The 18,654-nt window shown below is 40.9% G+C and overlaps 1 protein-coding gene across 1 annotated transcript in view; it reads right to left on the bottom strand.

The window, feature by feature from the left end:
- STARD9 (StAR related lipid transfer domain containing 9) overlaps positions 1-17,770 on the bottom strand; it is a 105,180-nt gene extending 87,410 nt beyond the window's left edge. The window contains exons 1-3 of the mRNA XM_074148854.1: positions 17,724-17,770; positions 3,094-3,163; positions 161-277 (exon numbers count right to left, since the gene is read on the bottom strand). Of these exons, the coding sequence (XP_074004955.1) occupies positions 161-277; positions 3,094-3,163; positions 17,724-17,770 (234 nt within the window). The remainder of the gene's footprint in view (positions 1-160; positions 278-3,093; positions 3,164-17,723) is intronic.
- Positions 17,771-18,654: the final 884 nt, after the last annotated feature.

Here is an 18,654-nt window from a genome sequence, read left to right as displayed (position 1 = left end):
AAGGACTGAGTACTGTGGTATTACAAATAAATAAGAAAAACATGGGGGCAGAAAAGACAATGAAATTTCATCTATCTTATGTCTCAGTCTCTTCCTGTAGATGTGAATATAAAAGACAAAACTGGATGGGAACACAGACATGAACAGCAGCATCACTTACCATTTCCTGAGACGCGTACTTCGGATCTTCGGGATCAACTGACCAGTAGCAGTAATCAAAGCTGAAGGCCACAGTCTTTTCTCTTGAGTCCCAAGTGCCATCAAGCCTACTATCAACCTGACAACAGAAAGAAAAAAAGACAGAAAGACCAACTTATTTTTAAGCTTACCAAAAATTAACTATTAAAAAACTAACAGGAACTTTATCTAAGATCTGTATTGTGGAAAAGGAATGGCAAATAGTTTATCCTCTTAATTCAATTTTCTTTGATGCTCAGAGTGAGGCGAACACATCCATGACAGGTCTGCTGAAGAATTTTTGCTGAAGGGTTCATTTATTACAGCTAAGGTCCTCCAGGCCATATATAACAAACATAATTTAATGAATCTTCACATCTATATTAGCAGGAAAGTTCTATAGCCCTTTTTATATTTTTCTGTCATTTTTTGGTTTCACCAAGAGCTGCATCACAGAAATTATGCCCAAAGTGAGAAAACAAAACCAATTTTCTCACTGCATAGTTGAAATGTGGGTGTCTTCCCCTTTGCTTTGTCATGGTTGCAGGCTAATGCTTCTGTCACCGGGACTGCACACTGCAAATCTAACCTTTATGGGTTAGTAATAACAACAGTGAAGCCTTTCAAGCATAATAGTCAGAAATGGTGACTGAAATTTTAAGGGAATAATGTAAGTCTTTCTGTATAATCTTGCCTAAGTGATTTTTAATAAAACAGACAGGCTTATGAACAAGGAACAACACGTTGCTGTTCTACTCAGCAAAGTAAAGAGCCAAAACATTACACAAAATTAACACCATCCACATGTAATTTTGACCGAATTGGTAACTTTATTGTAACCTTGACATTTGCAATAACATAAGCAGAAAAAAAGGTTTGTTATAATTTGGTACCTAAACAAACTGTTTCACTAACGGCCCCAAAAACTAGGGATGACTGTGCTGTCTGCCTGATTACTGGATAAAGGGTGCTCTAAGCCCTGAACTCCGCTACCAGCTGTGAGGCTTACAGGGAAAATTAATTTACAGGCCCTTCTAACAGGTTTATGGGTTTGGGGTTGTTGTTTTTTTTAAACCAAGAAAGAGCAAAGCGAAAAAGGACAGAAATAATTTTAAATTATTTTTGAAATAAAGAGGTTTCATGTATTTTAAACCTCACACGATTCTAAAAGTTGTCACACTGAGTTAAGTACAACCAAGGTTTCCTTTAGGCAGGATTAACATCTCAACAAGCCTACTGATCATCTTCAATAACAACATATTTGTCATGTTGTGATTCAGAGATTTTTAAGCAATTACTTTTTCTTTTCTTAGGTCTTCTACAGCAATAGCCAGGAGGAGGCCTGGAGCACTGCCTTCCTATTGCAACATATAAAAATAAAAAAAAAAACCAAAACAACCCACCCCTCCACCTCAGGAAAAGCAGCCCCTGATCACAGAGGTGATGACCCTTCTGGTGAGAGGGGCTTTAATTTATATACTAACTTGGATTCACCGAAGGCCGTCTAGCTTTAGTTTATACATAACGCAAACTCACTCCCTTTATAAAACTTACCAATTACGAAGCCTCAAGAGAGAAAACATCCACAAGCCAGCCCTCGTATCTCCAAAATAACCCTCCTTGGCCTGTGACGAGCAGTCCACCCCACTGCCATGGTGTCCTCAGGCAGCCCACAGCTCCTCGTTAAACAAATAAAATTTAAAAAAAAAAAAAAAAAAAAAAAAAGCCCCAAACTCTCTAGGTCTAATCAGGCTCAGCTGGGCCTAGTTAAGCCTGTGCATGACCGAGGCCTCCACCTGCCCAGGGTGGTCTCCCCACAGGTCGGGCAGCCTGGGAGGCCCAGGTCCCCCCAGCCCTGCCTGTCACAAGTGTCTCTTCCAGAGCTTTACCACACGTGTAAGGAATTTGGGAAAACGATTTCAGAAAGTAGCGAGTCTCAGACCATGCAAATACAGCCTTTGAGAAGGAAACATGCAGAAAATAAGTGATGTTTTACACCCATAAAGCCTCTCATACCACTAGTATTTTTCCCCTCTTCTTTCTCTAAAAAAGAACGCTTGTAGTCAATATAAAAATAAGTATAATGTAAACAAGAAAAATAGTTCAAATCTTCTAATTCCATTTTTGCCACTGTTTCTCTTCATAACCTAATAATTCTCTCTCTTGAACCAATAATCCAGAATAACTGGGCTGCTTGCAGATACAAAGAAAAAGGAGAGAAGAAATACAAAATGCATCCGTCTTTTAGGATCTCCACAGTAATCAGTTACCCCACAGCGCATTTATTTGCATTTCAAGCAGAAACATGTTTGAAAACAAAAAATTGATTTACTCCTATTCTATTAATTTAGTGAAGAACCATGGCAGCTCTAAGTAGTTCAAGAATCTAAATCAGAGGGCTGATTTCCATGCACGCTGGCTCCAGAGCTCTCACAGAGGACGACAGCTACATGAAGTTTATTCTTACAGCTCTTGGTCTCTCACCAAGGCCTGAAGTGTAGCTGAACACATTTTGCTTCATTTCATGCAAGTCAGTTGCACTCTGAGAGCAAATATGAGAGGAGGAGAGACACGCGGAAAGAAATTATCCAGCTGTTAGCAACAGTAAGATAAGCACAAAATCCTAAACAATTTACTAACAGCTTTGAATGATGGTGTGCAGCCAGATTGCAGCAGCTTTGACAAATACAAAATACAGAAAATGCAGCTACGTGTTATATCCCATCAAAAAAAAAAAAAAAAACCAAAACAACCCCCCGCCACACATACTGTTGCTGTATTTATTGTAGAGCTGTGCCAGTTTAAATTTCTCCCTTTAATATTTCTATTAGAATGATACAATAGCCAAACAAAACCAGAAAAGCATCAGGGTATCAGGATCCTTATATGAGAAAGAAAAGATGACAAAATGCATACCTTTAAATTTCTGACTTTTGCCACTTTGTCATCAACTTCTACAATCACTCTTCCTCCTTCTGCACTCTCTCTGGAAACAGAACACATTCAAAAATCCATTTAAAATACAAAGACACATAAAGATGCACATCAAATTTGTAAATGCCAGAAACTTGTGTTTACTTTAACAAATTGCAGATCAGAAAGAGCTATAAAACAGCTACTCATAAGACACTGTGACAGGAAGCAGCATTTGCAGATCTGCAGCCACATATCTCAATAGTAAAAGAAAAAAACAGGACTGTGGTCATTAAATGGTTTCCAAGAGCTTGTCTAAATAGTTTGTTAGGATTTTATTTCAAATCAAGAGTTGTTTTAAATTATGTTTACAAGGAAGTAGAGTGGAGCGTGGGTAGACTGGCTGTGCTTTGTGGAGTACAAATCCATGTCACAGACCTGGGAGCCACAAGTGTTGTCAACTCATACCATCTGATTTTTACCACATAATCCAAAACGCACGTTGTAGTCCTCAAAAAAGTACCCTTTAGCAAAACAAAACTGTCCTGAGATGTAAATGGCCAGGATTGTTCCACAAGTGCAAAGAACCACACACTCGTATATACTGTCTGTAAAAAACTCCCTTTGAATACAGCTATGACTGGCTACTACAGCCAACTTCCACTTCCAAAGATGAGTCATATTAGAAAAGAATGATAAAAGCACATGGCCAAAGCGAAAAAACCACCACCAACAACAACAACAAAAAAACCCCAAAAACCCCAAACCAACCAACAGTTTATTTCTGGGCTGGCAGCATGATAACTACTTGAAGTTAAGGATGCTCTTATTTATAGGTTTGTTTATTCACATCCCCCTCAATAATTACCATGGATTGTTATATACATAGCAAGACAGAAATGAGGGAGATGAGGTCAGTGGCTTACTTACCTGACAGGAGAAAATAGCTGTATAATTTGGTACTGAGAGGCTAAGAAAATAGTTGTACAATTTGGTACTGAGAGATCAAGAACAGGAGAAAGATGTTTTATCTTTTATATTTCTTCTATATTTTGCTTTGTAGTCTGATACTGACAAATCTTGTAAGCTGCAACTTTACCAGAAAGTTTCATTTTGATGAAGCCTAATGCCTTTGTAAAGCTGGAAGAAACTGGTTTACAAATAAAATAAATTTTGTCCTTAGTGCAGTTTTATCACTTTGTTTAAAATCAAGCTGAAGGCACAGACACTGTCATTCGAGATTAGCTGTATATACACCCTCTGGTAATCAGCTGGATCAGTACCATCAGGTCAGTTAAAAACTAGGTAAGATAAAACAAGAGTTAGAAAATTCAAACCCAGCTGACCACTGGTCCCAGATCTGTCTTTTAGCAGGTTTCCTTACATGTGTACAGAAGTATTTACTCCCCTAACAATTACAGTCTGCTTTCACAGACAGCTCTGACTTCCAGGCAGCAAGTAGCACAACGTGCCCTGTTTCTGGGGTCTCCTCTCTCCAGTTCTCAGTTTTTACCCCATGCTTTCTATACTAAAACAACATTCAAAATAGCGCCTCAGGGCACTTAAGACTTCTGCAGAGACAATCACTGTAGCATTTGAGCTTTACAAGCATAAAGAAGTTTTAAACACCTTTCTGAGCACAGGCTCTCCCTGTTTTGCTCTACTTTAAAATAATGCTTTACCTTAAAGTCTCTGTGCTTCACTTTTCTTCCTGGACACCAGCTGGGGTCAGCAGACACATTACTGCAATTAAACGGGACAGAAGACCTTGCTCTCAGTTCCTATACCCGGGCTTCAATTGTGACTTGGACAACACTGAGCTCAATTTATCAAGGCAGTTCTCAACTGGTGAGTTTTTTGACTTATGGGGATGGTGCAAGCACAGTTTGGTCAATACCAGAGAATACAAGCTCAGATGCACTCAGAGAAAGCAGACCCCTTAAAACTTTTAACTGCTATGTTCTTAAGAGTCTTCACTGAGCATATTAAAGAGTTTTAGTTGTTCAGAACTTCGGCAGAAATGGGTGGATTCAGATGGAGAGTTAAAAAAAAAATGCACATCAGATTTCCAAATTTAAATCAATTGGAAATTCAAATATAAGGTCATCTTAAGTTGCTTTTAAATATTTTAAAACTTAATTTTCCCTTAACGTCATCTTCTGTAGCAGCTGAACTCTTTGGGACAAAGTTTTAAAATAATTAAAAATATCTAGCCTGAGGCAGGCAATCATGAATGGAAGATTTCTACCCAAGTGGTTGAAATCTGGCAAAGCTCTTAATAGTTTTAAACGCCAGGGTATTCTCATTGCAGACATAAAGCAACTTCAACAACAAGCAATGCTCCCAACCCCACCTATAATAGTTATGTGAAACTCGCTGCCTTCAGTCCATGTGCACTATACACAACCCTATGAACAAATGACTTTATGCTGTGGGTTCTCATCACCTGATGCTCTCCCAGGCCACAATCACTATTAAAGATTCAAGATAAGGAGAAATTCCAAACATAAAACTTTTGAAGTACAAAATTTTTTCAGATATATATCAGTTTATATACTTATATACTTATATTAAAATAAATATAAAAGCAATAAGATATAAACACCACAAAACAAAATTAGCAAACCACCTTTTACCACAGGGTAACATCCCTCACTATGCAGACAAAAAGCTCTACGCAGCAGTCAAGTAGCTTTGTTGAAGTCCCACATGACAAGAAAGCCACCAGCAAACAGGGATGGAACTAAAGTCTCCACATACATCACAGCATACTTTATCAATCTTAACTGCAGGCTGTGGCTGCAAGGGGCAATTTCTCTTCTCTGCTCCAACATCCTACATATGTTCCCACTTCTCTTCTTGCATCTGATCTAGCAATAACACGCCCATGCAATGACTCCAGATCAGCTATGATCAGAAAACACACATACCGAAATAAATAATCAGGGTGCCACAGGGCCAGTGAGTCCCTCCAGAGCACTGAGCACAGTGGCTGCACAGAGGACAACGTGCTGGTGGGAACGGAGACCCCTCCATTCTGCAGCAGCTTACAGCCAGAGAGCATTGAGCATAAACAAAACTGGACCTGCAGCCAAACCATACATTCAGCCTCCCTTTAAACATGTGCTTATTTCACCCTTCTTTTAGGTACAAACCAGAGATTGTTGGGAAAGAAAGCACAGTTTAAAATGTAAAGCCCAGGAGGCAAAGCAGGCTCACAGCTGTTCTAGATGTTCTGACCTTAACTCCAGATTGCAAACACTACAAAAGCGCTCTCAGCAAAAACTGTGTTTGTCAGTACAGTCTTACACACGTGTGCACCACAGTTTGCACTTGACTGATAAAACAATCCGTCACCCTTAGGAGTGGGCGCTCTGCTCCACAGAGAGGAAAGCTGTATTCCTTGTTTCAATAAAATCAGTTCCAAAGTACACTAGACGCATCTGACTTCTGCTGCTCAGAAGTCACAGTGATCTTAACATTTAATTTCCCCACTTCCTGAAAAATTCATGATTTTTTCAAGATTTTTGGGAACTGCCTCTCTTCCTCTAAATTACTTTGGACAGTTAACTTGTTTTCATGCAAAGATGAAGCTGTAGAGTGACCATTTAATGGTGCATGTCCCAGGAAAGACTTGGATCTTCTCAGACACAGAAAGTTTTAGAGAAATGCAGACGCAGCAACAAAACAGTGACACAAGTACAGAACGCGGGGTAGGGGTGTAACGGGGAGCTACAAGAGAGACCTGACAGGAGTAAAGCTGCTGTGGCAGTCCAAAAGACGGGAGCAGCCCAAAGGAAAATCCCCTTCTAACATTTGCTGTCCCTATGACAAATCATTTCTGCAGCCAACACATAAAGCTAACACAACCCCAGAGGGACAACAGACACTCTGCAAGACCTGGAAGAATGACCCAGTGGAAAAGAATCACGGGAAGATCAAGAGTCCCTGAGAGGGACATTTCCACAGCTTGCTGGACCTCAATGACACAAGTTTAGATACTGAGCACAGAAGAACAAGTAGGTATACAGAGCTGGAGGAAGGAGTAGGTGGAAAGAAAGGGGGGCAGTTATTTATTTTAGCCGTTATAAAATTTGCCCTACTTCTCCAACCTCTGAAATAACAGTCAGGCACTTGGAGAACAAAGGAGCTGACTTTTAAAAGTCACCTATTTATTTTAAAAACATGCACATGCAGTAAAGCAAAAATATTGAAGTCAGCAGTAGTCACGTCATACAACAAAACAACTTCTACAAATACAGACCACCAAATGCTCACCAAAGCAATCAAACGTACTAAAGCCAACACATACCACTCAAGTACACGAGAAATCTTAAAACATTTTTTAAAGAATTGAGTATGCATTTACTTATTCAAACTTTGAAAATAACCCTGCACCGTAATCTTTGCAAGTACTTACGCTTTCCTACCGATTCCCATCACCCAAGTTGTGGTGTTCCCATCATTCCAAACCCAATCTCAACCTGTACTGAGACAGAGGACCTGAAAAGCAGTATGGCAACAGTATCAATACCTCCCCTCTCACAGAGATTTTTGCTGATCTGGACAATCATGTCAGTTCTGGTTTTTGGAACAATTCACTTTAATCTTTTTTCTAGACTTTTCTAAAAAAAAAAAAAAAAAAGTAGCCTTCTGTGGCTACTGTGACGGACATTGTCACACTGCTTACAAACACAAGCAAAAGCATACCCATAGCAAGCTTGGCAGGATGCACACCAGCGGTTATTGCTGCTGTCTCCGGGACTCTGTCACTTCCCAGGATGTGACTCATAGCCATGATGGTGTATAAGTAAGGTACATTTACCAAACTACTTCCACTTGTACCTGCGACACTTTGTGCCATCTAATGGCACCCCTTTGCAATCACCATGCCAGCAGCTGCAGTATTATGCCGAGGAAGTCTGGGGAGTATTCAGATCTATCTTTTTCTTCCCATTAACAGTATAATGTAAAGTGTCTCTGCCTTCTTTTTATCGGTGGCCTCGGCAGAGATATCTTTGAGAAGCTGCCATCTTTGCACCTCCTGAGTGACTGACCTTGGCCACAAAAACAAAGACACTAACAATACAAGGTGTATTTTCTATTATGCTAGTCTTCAGAGAACACTGCCCCAGACAAAATGGGTTGAGGACACATCTGTCACGAGACCAAGGGTGCAATGAGAAGAGCATTAAAACCCCATGCTGGTCCATCAGAAATTGTAGAGAAGAACCTCAAAGCCTTCAGCCATTAGAGCTTCTCCACTCTACTGACAGGTTAAGTACCTACAACCACAACTGTCCCAAACACAGCATCCCTCTGTGACACCAGCATAATCTGTATCCTTATCGCTACTGCTGTAAACTCTGGAAGTCAAGAGCTTTTAACAGTATGAAAATCCTCACTTTGGCTACTGCAGATTTTTTTTTTAAAAAAAAAAAAGTATCAATAATAATAAATTTACCTGAAGTTTGTTTTCAATGTTTTTCAGTATTTAGTACTACCCAATACTATTTTGGATATTTCTCTTTAAGTTATAATTGTTTCACTGTGTCTTGCAAAAGAGGAGTGCACACCCGGTTAGCAACTCTCCTACCAAATTCAGAACAGATGTTTATAAATAATTTAAAAATCTATATTGAAGCCAAGAACACGGAGTTCACCAAGACAGCATGCTGCTATACTAGACACGCTGCTCAAGTTATCTTTCCAGGCTCCTCCTATCTGCATAGAGCTTTCATTGGCTGTGATAATGGCTAACAAAATCTGATAGCCAAAAATAAGCATTCCTAGTGATCACCATCATCCTCGTATAGTTTCTCCCTATTACTCTTTGCAAATATTATATAGCAATAACAATAGAAATGTTTGGTGCAGAAATAAACATGAGGCATCGTCAGTGCTCTTTTCAGACAGGCCTGCTCAAACAGTTAAAGTATTTACTTAATCTTACCAGACTTCTGATATAGATATTCATGAGCTAGGAGAGGAAGCACAGGAGACGGCCTCCTTCGGTCACAGTGAGCTCTGCAATCCTGCCAGCGCGATGGCACCCTACAAGAAGAGTGTTCCTGTCTACACCATCTCTGAAGTCTCGTACTGCTAGAACAAGAGCGTCAGGCATCTCCCTTGAGCAATCCAAGTCAGAAATACTCCCGGTGACCCATCAGTGCTTTGAACGCCTGCAGAATAACACTGCTTTCTCTTTCATACAGAGGCATGGAGGGGAGGAGGGAAAAGGAGAGGGAAAAGTCTTTTCATCTGTCATACCACCAGTGTTTAAGGAAGCATTAAATAAGGAGGGTTTAAAAAAAAGCTACAGTCCAGTCAGTCCAGTTTCATCCACCCTTGATTTCCCAACTGTTTCCTCAGTAATGAGACTGACCTCAGTAATTCACGGACTTTTGTATCAAAGAAATTCTGTGCAAACGCTGTGATTTCCATGCAAACCAGAATTTGGATACAGTGGTCAGTTTTCATTCCACCAGGACAGAACTTCAATCTGTGACTGTAAATAAATAAATGATGTGACACTAAATGCTGTGATGCACCGTCTCATCCCTCTTGCTCTTTCATTGCATCAAAAGCAGCTCCTACAGTAAACCCATAAATTCAAAAAAATAGAGGTGCAAAACTCCATTATTTTCTTTAAAATCTATGCTACAGATGGAAAGTGGCAGAAAAAATTAAAAGTGCACTGCTATTTAAATTTCATATAAAGCATCAGACTGAAGAGAAGGAAATTGGGGAAACCCTACCCGAAACTGGCATAAACTCTCTGTGCATAGTGGTGGTGTCTCACCATGCACTGCACAAAGGTCCCGCAAGACTAGCACCCCAGCTCTGCACCATTCCCTGGGGGAGATGGGCAGCGATCTCTATGCATGCAGTCATGCCATCTTACAGTACTACAACTTCTCTCAGACAGAGTATGTGATCTTAGGGTATGAAACTGCCCAGCACAGACATGGCTCTAGTTAATTAATGACATTGTGCCCAATTTTTCTTTGCTGCATACAAAAAAATCTGATGCCTGCTCCAAAACATTCTAACCTCATAAAGTATTTTTAGGACTTGGGAGGAAATGCGTTCTATGAAAATGCAAAATATTACTTAGAGGGCTTTCAAAAGCTTGTTCTGCTTTTGTTGTTTCAGGACACTCTTGTAGCTGCTTTTGCGCAGGCAACAAGGCAAGTAAAAGAAGAGAAGAAAAGACAGTCAGCCTCTTACTCTGGGAAGTAAACTTCCAGTAACCAGCACCTTGTGCTCCTGGCTGAAATGAGTACAGGCACAGTATTGTCACATAACATCAGCAGAAGCATCACGTTCTGTGTAATGGGTGGTGGTGGCCACTCAGGACGTGCAGAGTCCTACCCTTTAAAAAGCTAGAGAGCCTGCCCTTTACCAAAGTTAGAAAACATGCTTCATGCAACTGCAAGAAGAATACATTTGGGAAAGGTTACTGGTGCAGTCCCTTACAAAAACAGAGATGGGACTTATGAAAACCACCTGCTAATGCCAAGTACAGATACTAAGAGAGAAGAGCAGCCACCTCAATGATACGATTACACGAAACTTTAAATCATAGAGTAGACAAACAAAAATAGCTAATTTGAGAGACGGGGGAAAAGATGTCAAGATAAACTTAACAATAGGCTAGGTTACAAAACAGGATATAGAAACATTAAAATATATTTTTTGGGGGGAGAGAGATCTCCTTTATAAACACCAAATTAGAATCTCAACTTTTTAAAAAAAGAATCCTAGCTCTTCTGTAGGAAAAAAAAAAAAAAAAAAAGCTTGAAATCATGAGCAATGCATAACCAATGCAGTTTGTACACATTTTCAGACAGCAACTCTTGGAGGCCCGAGACAGCTCTTTCCCACCATAAGGTACCAACCCTAAAATCCACGGCTTTTGGGACAAAGTTCAACTACCACTACCTGAAAAAGGGACTGTCATGTAACAGAGGGACACTGAGGAACAACACTCATTCAGCTATCGCAGTAGAAAAAAGTAGATAGAAGTTTGTCATTTCTCTAGGTGTGAGAGGAGATGACAGCACCAAGGTAGCAAGGAATACATATATATACACTAAAATATACAATTGAGAAGGGTAAAGAAAAAAGGTCAGGGTAGAAGAAAAACACTTCACTGAGCTGTGCTCAATGGCCTACCTTAGTCTAAACTTTACAGTAGCATTAGAAGTATCTAACAGTCCTAAGCAAGCTAAAAAGTGCTTTCTGCTCTTGCCTGTTACCTCTTTTTTCCTGTATTTATAACTTTTCTTTTCACAGAGACATTCTGATTCCTTTGAAATCAATTTCATCATTTTCTTCGAAGAAAGCAGTATTTTCTCTTGTATTTGAAAATTACATCCATATGGAACATATGTTGAACACCTATAAACCCAAATTATATTACATTTATTTTCCAGAGAATTTTTGAATGTAATATGTTTCCTGTGCTAATGTAAAATATACACAGATTTCTAAGGAAGTTATTTCCCATTACATTTCGTAAAGCAGTTAACGCAGATGATAGCAATATTCCATTAACAGAGAGCTCATTTATCCAACACCCACTTGGGTCACAGAGCAAAAATTAAGTCAGCTCAAGAGAAGTAATAAAAAGAAAAAAAATCCTCACATCTACCTGTAGAAATATAAAGGAAAAGAAATATTCTCTCCTTGCAGATACTCGTTTGTTGGGTTTTTTTTCAAGAAAGTTAAATACAAACACTTTTTAAACACTATTCAAAAAGCACAGAAAAGCTAACTTAAGTAGAAGTTGTAAACAAAAATACACTGTATGAATACTAATGATGCCAGTATTTCATGTCATCATCCACTTGCATCAAGTACATTTGAAGTAGTGTATCACAACAAGTTTGAATAAAGTAAGGTCATGTGGGGTTTTTTTCTTTGTCGAGTTTTGGTTTGGCTTTGTTGGTTTTTTTTAAATATAATTAGAAAAGCTTTTGAAATGTTAACCTAAACATCAATGGCTATCTTTCCCCAGAACAAATTCCTCTTAACACTGGCATTGTGAAATTTTTAGACAGAGAAGCAACAACCGAACAGGGCTGGTTCAAAGAGTCCTTAAAAAGGGCAGCACTGATCAACTAGCAAAAAATAACCATTTTAAAAGGAATATGCTTGAATAAGTAAAACAATCAGATTTGCTTTTGGTGGGGGTAAGAGGGAGAGCAACAATAGCCTCCAATCAGCTGTTGCTTTAATTTTATTTTGATACAGCATTTAACATCTGTTATGCATAAGATTCAAGGAATGTTTTCTACAAAAGTTGCTGCAAGTTATCACTCCTGTCAGCAGCAGGCAATATTGCTCTATTTAAGTTCTTTTGGTTATATCTGAGCATGTAAAATAGCCAATAGCACGGTCTATAAAACAGCAACAAGTCTTACAAAATAATCCTTCCTTGTACTTACCACAATGTGATTAGGAAGAACAAAGGCAGTGGTGGACCGCAGCATGGACACTAGTTAACGAAGCTGATTAACCCCACAGCAGATTAATAAAGGTGTACCCAGCCCAAACCAACAGTGATTTACTCTGCATAATTTCCAGAATGATTTTTAAAGTAATTTTATTTTTCTGTAACTTTTCCAGTACCTCTCCCTTTGAACAGAAGTGAATTTTACATGTTTACATCATAACGCACCCATCAGCTGAGCTCCTCTCTTCCCTGCTCACTGTCACTGTGCTCCACACACTGCCCAGCTTCGCCTGACACCAAGAACGTTTCTGGAAACTGTAAGCAAGAAACTTTCCCTACTACCAGAGACAATTCCCTCCCAGCCTTGGGCTCACTCACATCCATCACCTGTGTTCTTAGGAGCTCAAACTTAGCTCTCCCACCTGCTGCATCCCATTTCTTTGATGCTCTCTCTCGTTTGCCAGAGTGTGGAAGACAGGCCCGGGGACTCCTGAGGGGACTGGGGAATAAACAGCTGGGCAGGAGGCTTCAAGTTACAGCTTGGAAACAAGGCAAAGCAGAAAAAGGCAAAGGGCAGGTTTGGGGTTAATTAATCTGTTCAGCAACTCTTTTCTTTCAGGTGACACGTCTATGAGGTTCACAGGGGATGGGAGAGTTCATTTGTGAGTTATTAAAGACACCAGGAAAGACCCTTTCAAATAAGAGCTCCCTGCCAGGCTCTCCTTTTCCAGGCCACAGGGGCAGCTGAAAAGTGGAGAAGATATTTCCAAAAGCGGAATATGTCTTTGGTTTTGCTGGATCCTGCACAAGTAGCTCCTAAACTTCAGGGTCCAGCAAAGTACTTTCAACTTGCAAAAAGTGTCACAGGGCAACTTGCATGCCCTAGTGTCAAGTTTTTAACTAACACCACTATAATTTTACAATTCAATTAAACAAACTTGCTGTGAGTCATTTTACCCAGGCCTCAATCCACAATCCGTGAAGGAATGCAATGTCTTCTAGTCACTGGTGCATGCTAAAAAGAGAATCCTATAGTAACGCATGAGGTTTTTCATTGTGGTGTAGAGCTCTGTTTCTTAAAATCCATCATTTTAAAATCCATCCATGCTACTTACGTAGCAGCTCTCAAACTACACCGTGACAAGGGAATGCGTCCTGGGTATGCACGAGCAAACTGAGACCAGCTGGATGCCGAGCAGAAGTGGACGATGGAGGAATGTGGATGCTGTGCTCCATCCTGGCCCTGGCGATGCCGTCCTGAACACACCGACTGCTCCCCTCCCAAGGGGGTCTCCCACCCACAAACACAGCCCTCCCTCCCTCCCTCCTCTCACACCAGACAGGGCCGAGGTTCACCGTAAGAACAACCAGCAGCTGCAAACAGGTACTAGAATTGTGTTGGGACACCACGGGGACAAACATTTTTGAAACTAGCAGCGCATAACAACTGGCATTGGTTTCTGCTGGCCTACATAAGTAGTAAAAGGACATGTCTGAGGCTGCAGGTGTTTCCGTGGCATACAAACACCTAACGTGGCTTTAAGTGAGCTGCCCAGGTGCACAGAGAGCCCCAGAGGCAGCACTGAAACACCTGAAGGGCAATGTACCCTTTTTCTCAGCCGGTCGCACTGTTGCTGGGTCTGGAGGGTCAGATCTGCTGTCACAGCACCACCCTGCAGACCGCCGTGCTGGCCACTCCACAGCACAAACCAAGGAAGAAAAAGAAACAACATTCTTAGTTCACATAGTTACACGCTAGCATTGAAAGCGTTTCCATCAACAGCTTCTGACCGGCAGCCAAAAATAACATTACACTTTCCTCACAAAAGTCTGATATCTAATAGACCAAGCATTAAGACGTCCGGAAATAAACCATAAAGGGATTTCATCGGTTCCCGGCTCCTATTTAATACCTGATTATTACCTATTGCTATAGTCAATTTATAGCACCCATTCAAGCTTCCATATTTTATTCTGAGGGGGAAATATATTTACACAGGACAAGCATCCATGTAATCACGAAGTAATAAATCTTTTTTAGTATGTATTATAGTAAACGTGTAATAGAGACTTTTTTAAAGCAATGTCACTCCAGGGAACACATCTGAGGGAATTTACTGCCCTGACAACGTTTTGGTGAAAAAAAACCCCATTTAGTCTCCTACAGAATGACAAATGGCATTATGAAGAACATTGGCTACAAGTTATTTAAAGTTTAGGCAAAGGCAAAACTTCTGCATTCTGTATAACTGTACTCGCTTTATAACTATCAGGGATTATTTGTGCATAGGAGCCCTCTGTCAAAGAATGCATTGTGATGGGCGCCGTCCAGGCACAGAACAAAAAGACCACTCTTTGCCTTATGCTAAATAACAAGTTGCAGATGTGATTAATATGGTTTATAAAAAAATGGAAACTTTAAAGAGAAAGCAGGATTTTATGAACTTCTGTATTAACAACTTTTAACATGTGAATATTCTGTAAATTTTAAGATGCAAATCCAATGCTCATCTGTGATTGCAAATTGAATGAAAAGCAGCAATGAGCAAGTAAAGTTTGTATAATAGTCTAGAAACAACCAACTAACCCTCTACTTCTAGCCTTTGCCTGCAGCTTTACAATTTTTAGGACTCTTAAAAAGCAAAGCTTAACATTTTTGGCTGGAACTGCAATTGTACACATTACGGTACCTCAATCCAGTTGAATTGAAATTTTTTTGCAGGAAGTTTTTCTTTTCAAATCACCTAAGAGATTCCAGGAGCTCTGGCAACACGGGTACCTGTTAGAGGCAATCACGGCGTGCGTGTATAAAGAGGGTGAGAGGTTTGTGTGACCACAGTATGGAAGTGGTATAAGAAGCTGGAATAGAAAGAGCAGGCTTTTATCCTCAATGAGAGCTTTAGTCCTATAAATGTCTATAAAGGTTACTTTAAGCCTTCATATATTTGGTATTTGCCTCAAAGTCATTACAGTCGGACAATTTTGGTCAAGGCTAGAAAGCAAGTTCTCATACCAGATCCTTCACAGAGAATATCCGATCACTTCTTCTTCTCACTTATGAAATACAAGAATCCATCTTGAAATGCTTTTGCTGAGCTCAGCTGTGACAACACAGTATAAGGAACAAATTGCCTATTGCCTTTGAAGTCAAGTACCACAAGACTGGTCTCTGCCTCCCCATCCCACCAGTTACACTGCCACAGGTTGAGTAGATGGAATTACTGAAGTCTCTTCCCGTGTTACCCCTTGGGTTTCCACTCTCACCTTCGTACAAACATTTCTGTTTCAGCACCAGATTAGCTTCTCTCACGTGCAGGTGCACCTTTCTGATCCTACTCTCCTCTTCAAACTACATTCCCTACCAAACAGCTGGCCCACACCAACAATATCAAAGGTCTTCCTGTTTATCACACCTTATCTGTCAGTTACAGGTGCTGTTTAATGCTATAATGATATATGCGCTGTTATGTGCTATTTAATGCTACCCACTGGGGAAAAAAAAACATTATGTTTTAACATTAATGGCTTAAAATAAAACATTAAATGTGGTGCAAAGCTCCTCGCCAAGGGGAATCTGGCGAGAAGGAAGATTACACCCCTGCCAGTTCAGTCTTGGGCCTCTCTTCCCCAACTGCTAAGAAACACTCATAGTAACTTATGTCTACTGGAGACCCTACTAAGTCCACTACTTAACTGCAAATAGGCAGCCAAATGCTGTTGTGGGAGAAACAAATACGTCATTGACTGCACAACGAAATACATCATCAAGTTGGACTCTTAAATACTTTCAGTCTCCAGTGAACTCTGCAAGGTTGAAACAAGAGTCCCATGGTATGGTTACCAAATTGTCATTTAATGTTCATACTTAGCACTTGTACACTGCTTTTTATTTTCAGAGAGCATAATGGCAATTTATTTAACCAGTAAATGCTAAGAATGACTAACAATATGGAAGAGAATAAAAATCAAATAGTATCTCCAATGCTAAAGTAAACACTAAGCAATGAAAGGCTAATCTTAGCTTACTTCAATGCTGCAACTCTTCTTACAATATACCAGTATCTACTAAAATCTGTTCCATTCATAGCTGTACAACAGATAAGAACTATATTATCCAAAGATGGATTTAGATTAAATTATGGACAGAGTATTTTTAAAATAACTTAGCTTTGAGTTAAAGGTAAAATATATTGAAAACCTGTAAAGTACTTTCCACCTTTCCCTTTTCTATTAAGACTGCCAGGTTTGGGTGGGTTTTTTATTTTATTCAACACTCTCTGGTATCTTTTCTTGAAAAAAAAATAAATCCATAGACAAATAAGAACTTAAGAGTCCAAAATATGCTAGTATACTGCTGGCTAAATGACTAGGCTAGTTTTCTGGCCGGGCAACTCTTCAAGAATCATTTTCTCTACTGCAAGCAAGAGTTATTTATCACATAAGTCAATGCAGCCAGAAGACAACGCGAGGGAGTCATGCTAAAAAGAAAGGCAGCATCAAATCAAAGACTGGCCCTGAGAGCTCATACCACATTTCAAACCATTTCTGCCTGAAGTGCCATCGCATTTCTCGAACAGGAGGAGTAAATTACCAGACACTGAAATTTTGGCTGCTTGCTTTTTCTCTTGATTTTCCTCCCCAAATTTCCAAAGTCTGCGTGGTTTTAATTACGTATTATATCCAAACACCACCACGGCATTGTGCTACGGCATCTTCTTGTTTGTGGGAGTTGTCTTCAAGCCGTATCATTTCGCTTTTGGGATTTCTATTGGAGCCAAGGAAGCCGGGGAGGGAGCGGAGCTGAGCCACAATGGGAATATCCGGCTCTGCCTCCCGCTGGAAAAAAAAGCGACAACAGAAGGGGAAGGGAAGATTCCCCGACACTGGATGACAATTGTCCTATTTTGGGGAGCGCAGGAGAAGGGAAGTCAGCCTAACAGCTCCAGCGGGTGACTTCTACGAGAAAACTTTCCCAGATGTGTCGTGACCCGCAGAGAGGAGTCCCGCCGCTCCTCCTACCTCACCCTCAAGCTCCCCAGCGCCTGTCGTCCCTCCCTCAGCCCCAGCCAAGCCACTCCACAGCGGCGACCCTCTCCCCGGCCCCGGTGACCGGTCCGGGGGCCCCCCCATCACCCCGCCCCGCGGCGACCGCCACCTCCCCGTCCCCCCTCACCTTTTGCTCAGAGGCCGGACCCGCACGGCCACCTTGACATTAGCCATGGCTCGCCTCACGCCCAGCAGCCCCGGCCCCGCATCGCGGCGGCCCAGCGGCCGGGGAGGGGACGGGGAGGGAGGAGCGGAGCCGCCCCCGAGGGGAGGGCCCGGCCCAGGCAGCGCCCGCGGGGGCGGGAGGGAAACCTCCGCGGACGGGGGAGGGGGGGGTGTGCTTCGGGGAAGCGCTGAATACCCACAGTGCGGTGAGGGGGGCGCTGCCCTGGAAATACTCGCTAAAGGACTCCCCCAGAGAATCCAACTGGGTTTCAGAAGTAAAAAAACCGTCCGTCTCGCCCTAACCGCGTTTCTTCTCCGCGTAACGCGCAGGCACCCAGAAACCAGCGCTGTTTAAAGTGCACTCCACACTTAATTAATGTGACAGTAATTGAATGAAGATAAGTACCCCCTCCTCACTAGTGGTAAAGGAAAGCTCTCAAGTGTCTTAAATTCCTTTGAAAACCTCCAATGTTTATGAGGCTTGCATTTATTGTGTAAAATAAAATTTTGAAGCTCCCAAAGAATTATAATTGAAATCAATGCAAAACCTCGGTAAACTTTTTGCACTTAGAGTAATATAAAAATCACCAAAAGTTTTTAAAAAAATTGCTTGTAGGATATTGTCCCTGTCACTACGGCTGTTACTGTGAAGACATAAGAGCCGGCAGCGTTGGCCGCCCGCGCTAACGGGGTGCCAGGCTCAATAGACAATTCCTGTTTGGTTTTTGCCAATGTCATTACTCATTTTTAACTGGACTTTTTCTGCTTTTGCATTTCAAAACATGACAAACTGAGCTGTATCTGAATATAATGTGTTCTACAATCCATTTAAACAACTTCTGTTTAAACTGTACTATTTATTTTTACTTTAAGTGTAGCTCTCCTCATGAGAC

The sequence above is a fragment of the Numenius arquata genome, chromosome 6 (assembly GCF_964106895.1).
Source record: "Numenius arquata chromosome 6, bNumArq3.hap1.1, whole genome shotgun sequence".
NCBI lineage: Eukaryota > Metazoa > Chordata > Aves > Charadriiformes > Scolopacidae > Numenius > Numenius arquata.
Note: the sequence above shows the minus strand (reverse complement) of the source record. Positions and strands in the feature narration are given on the sequence as shown.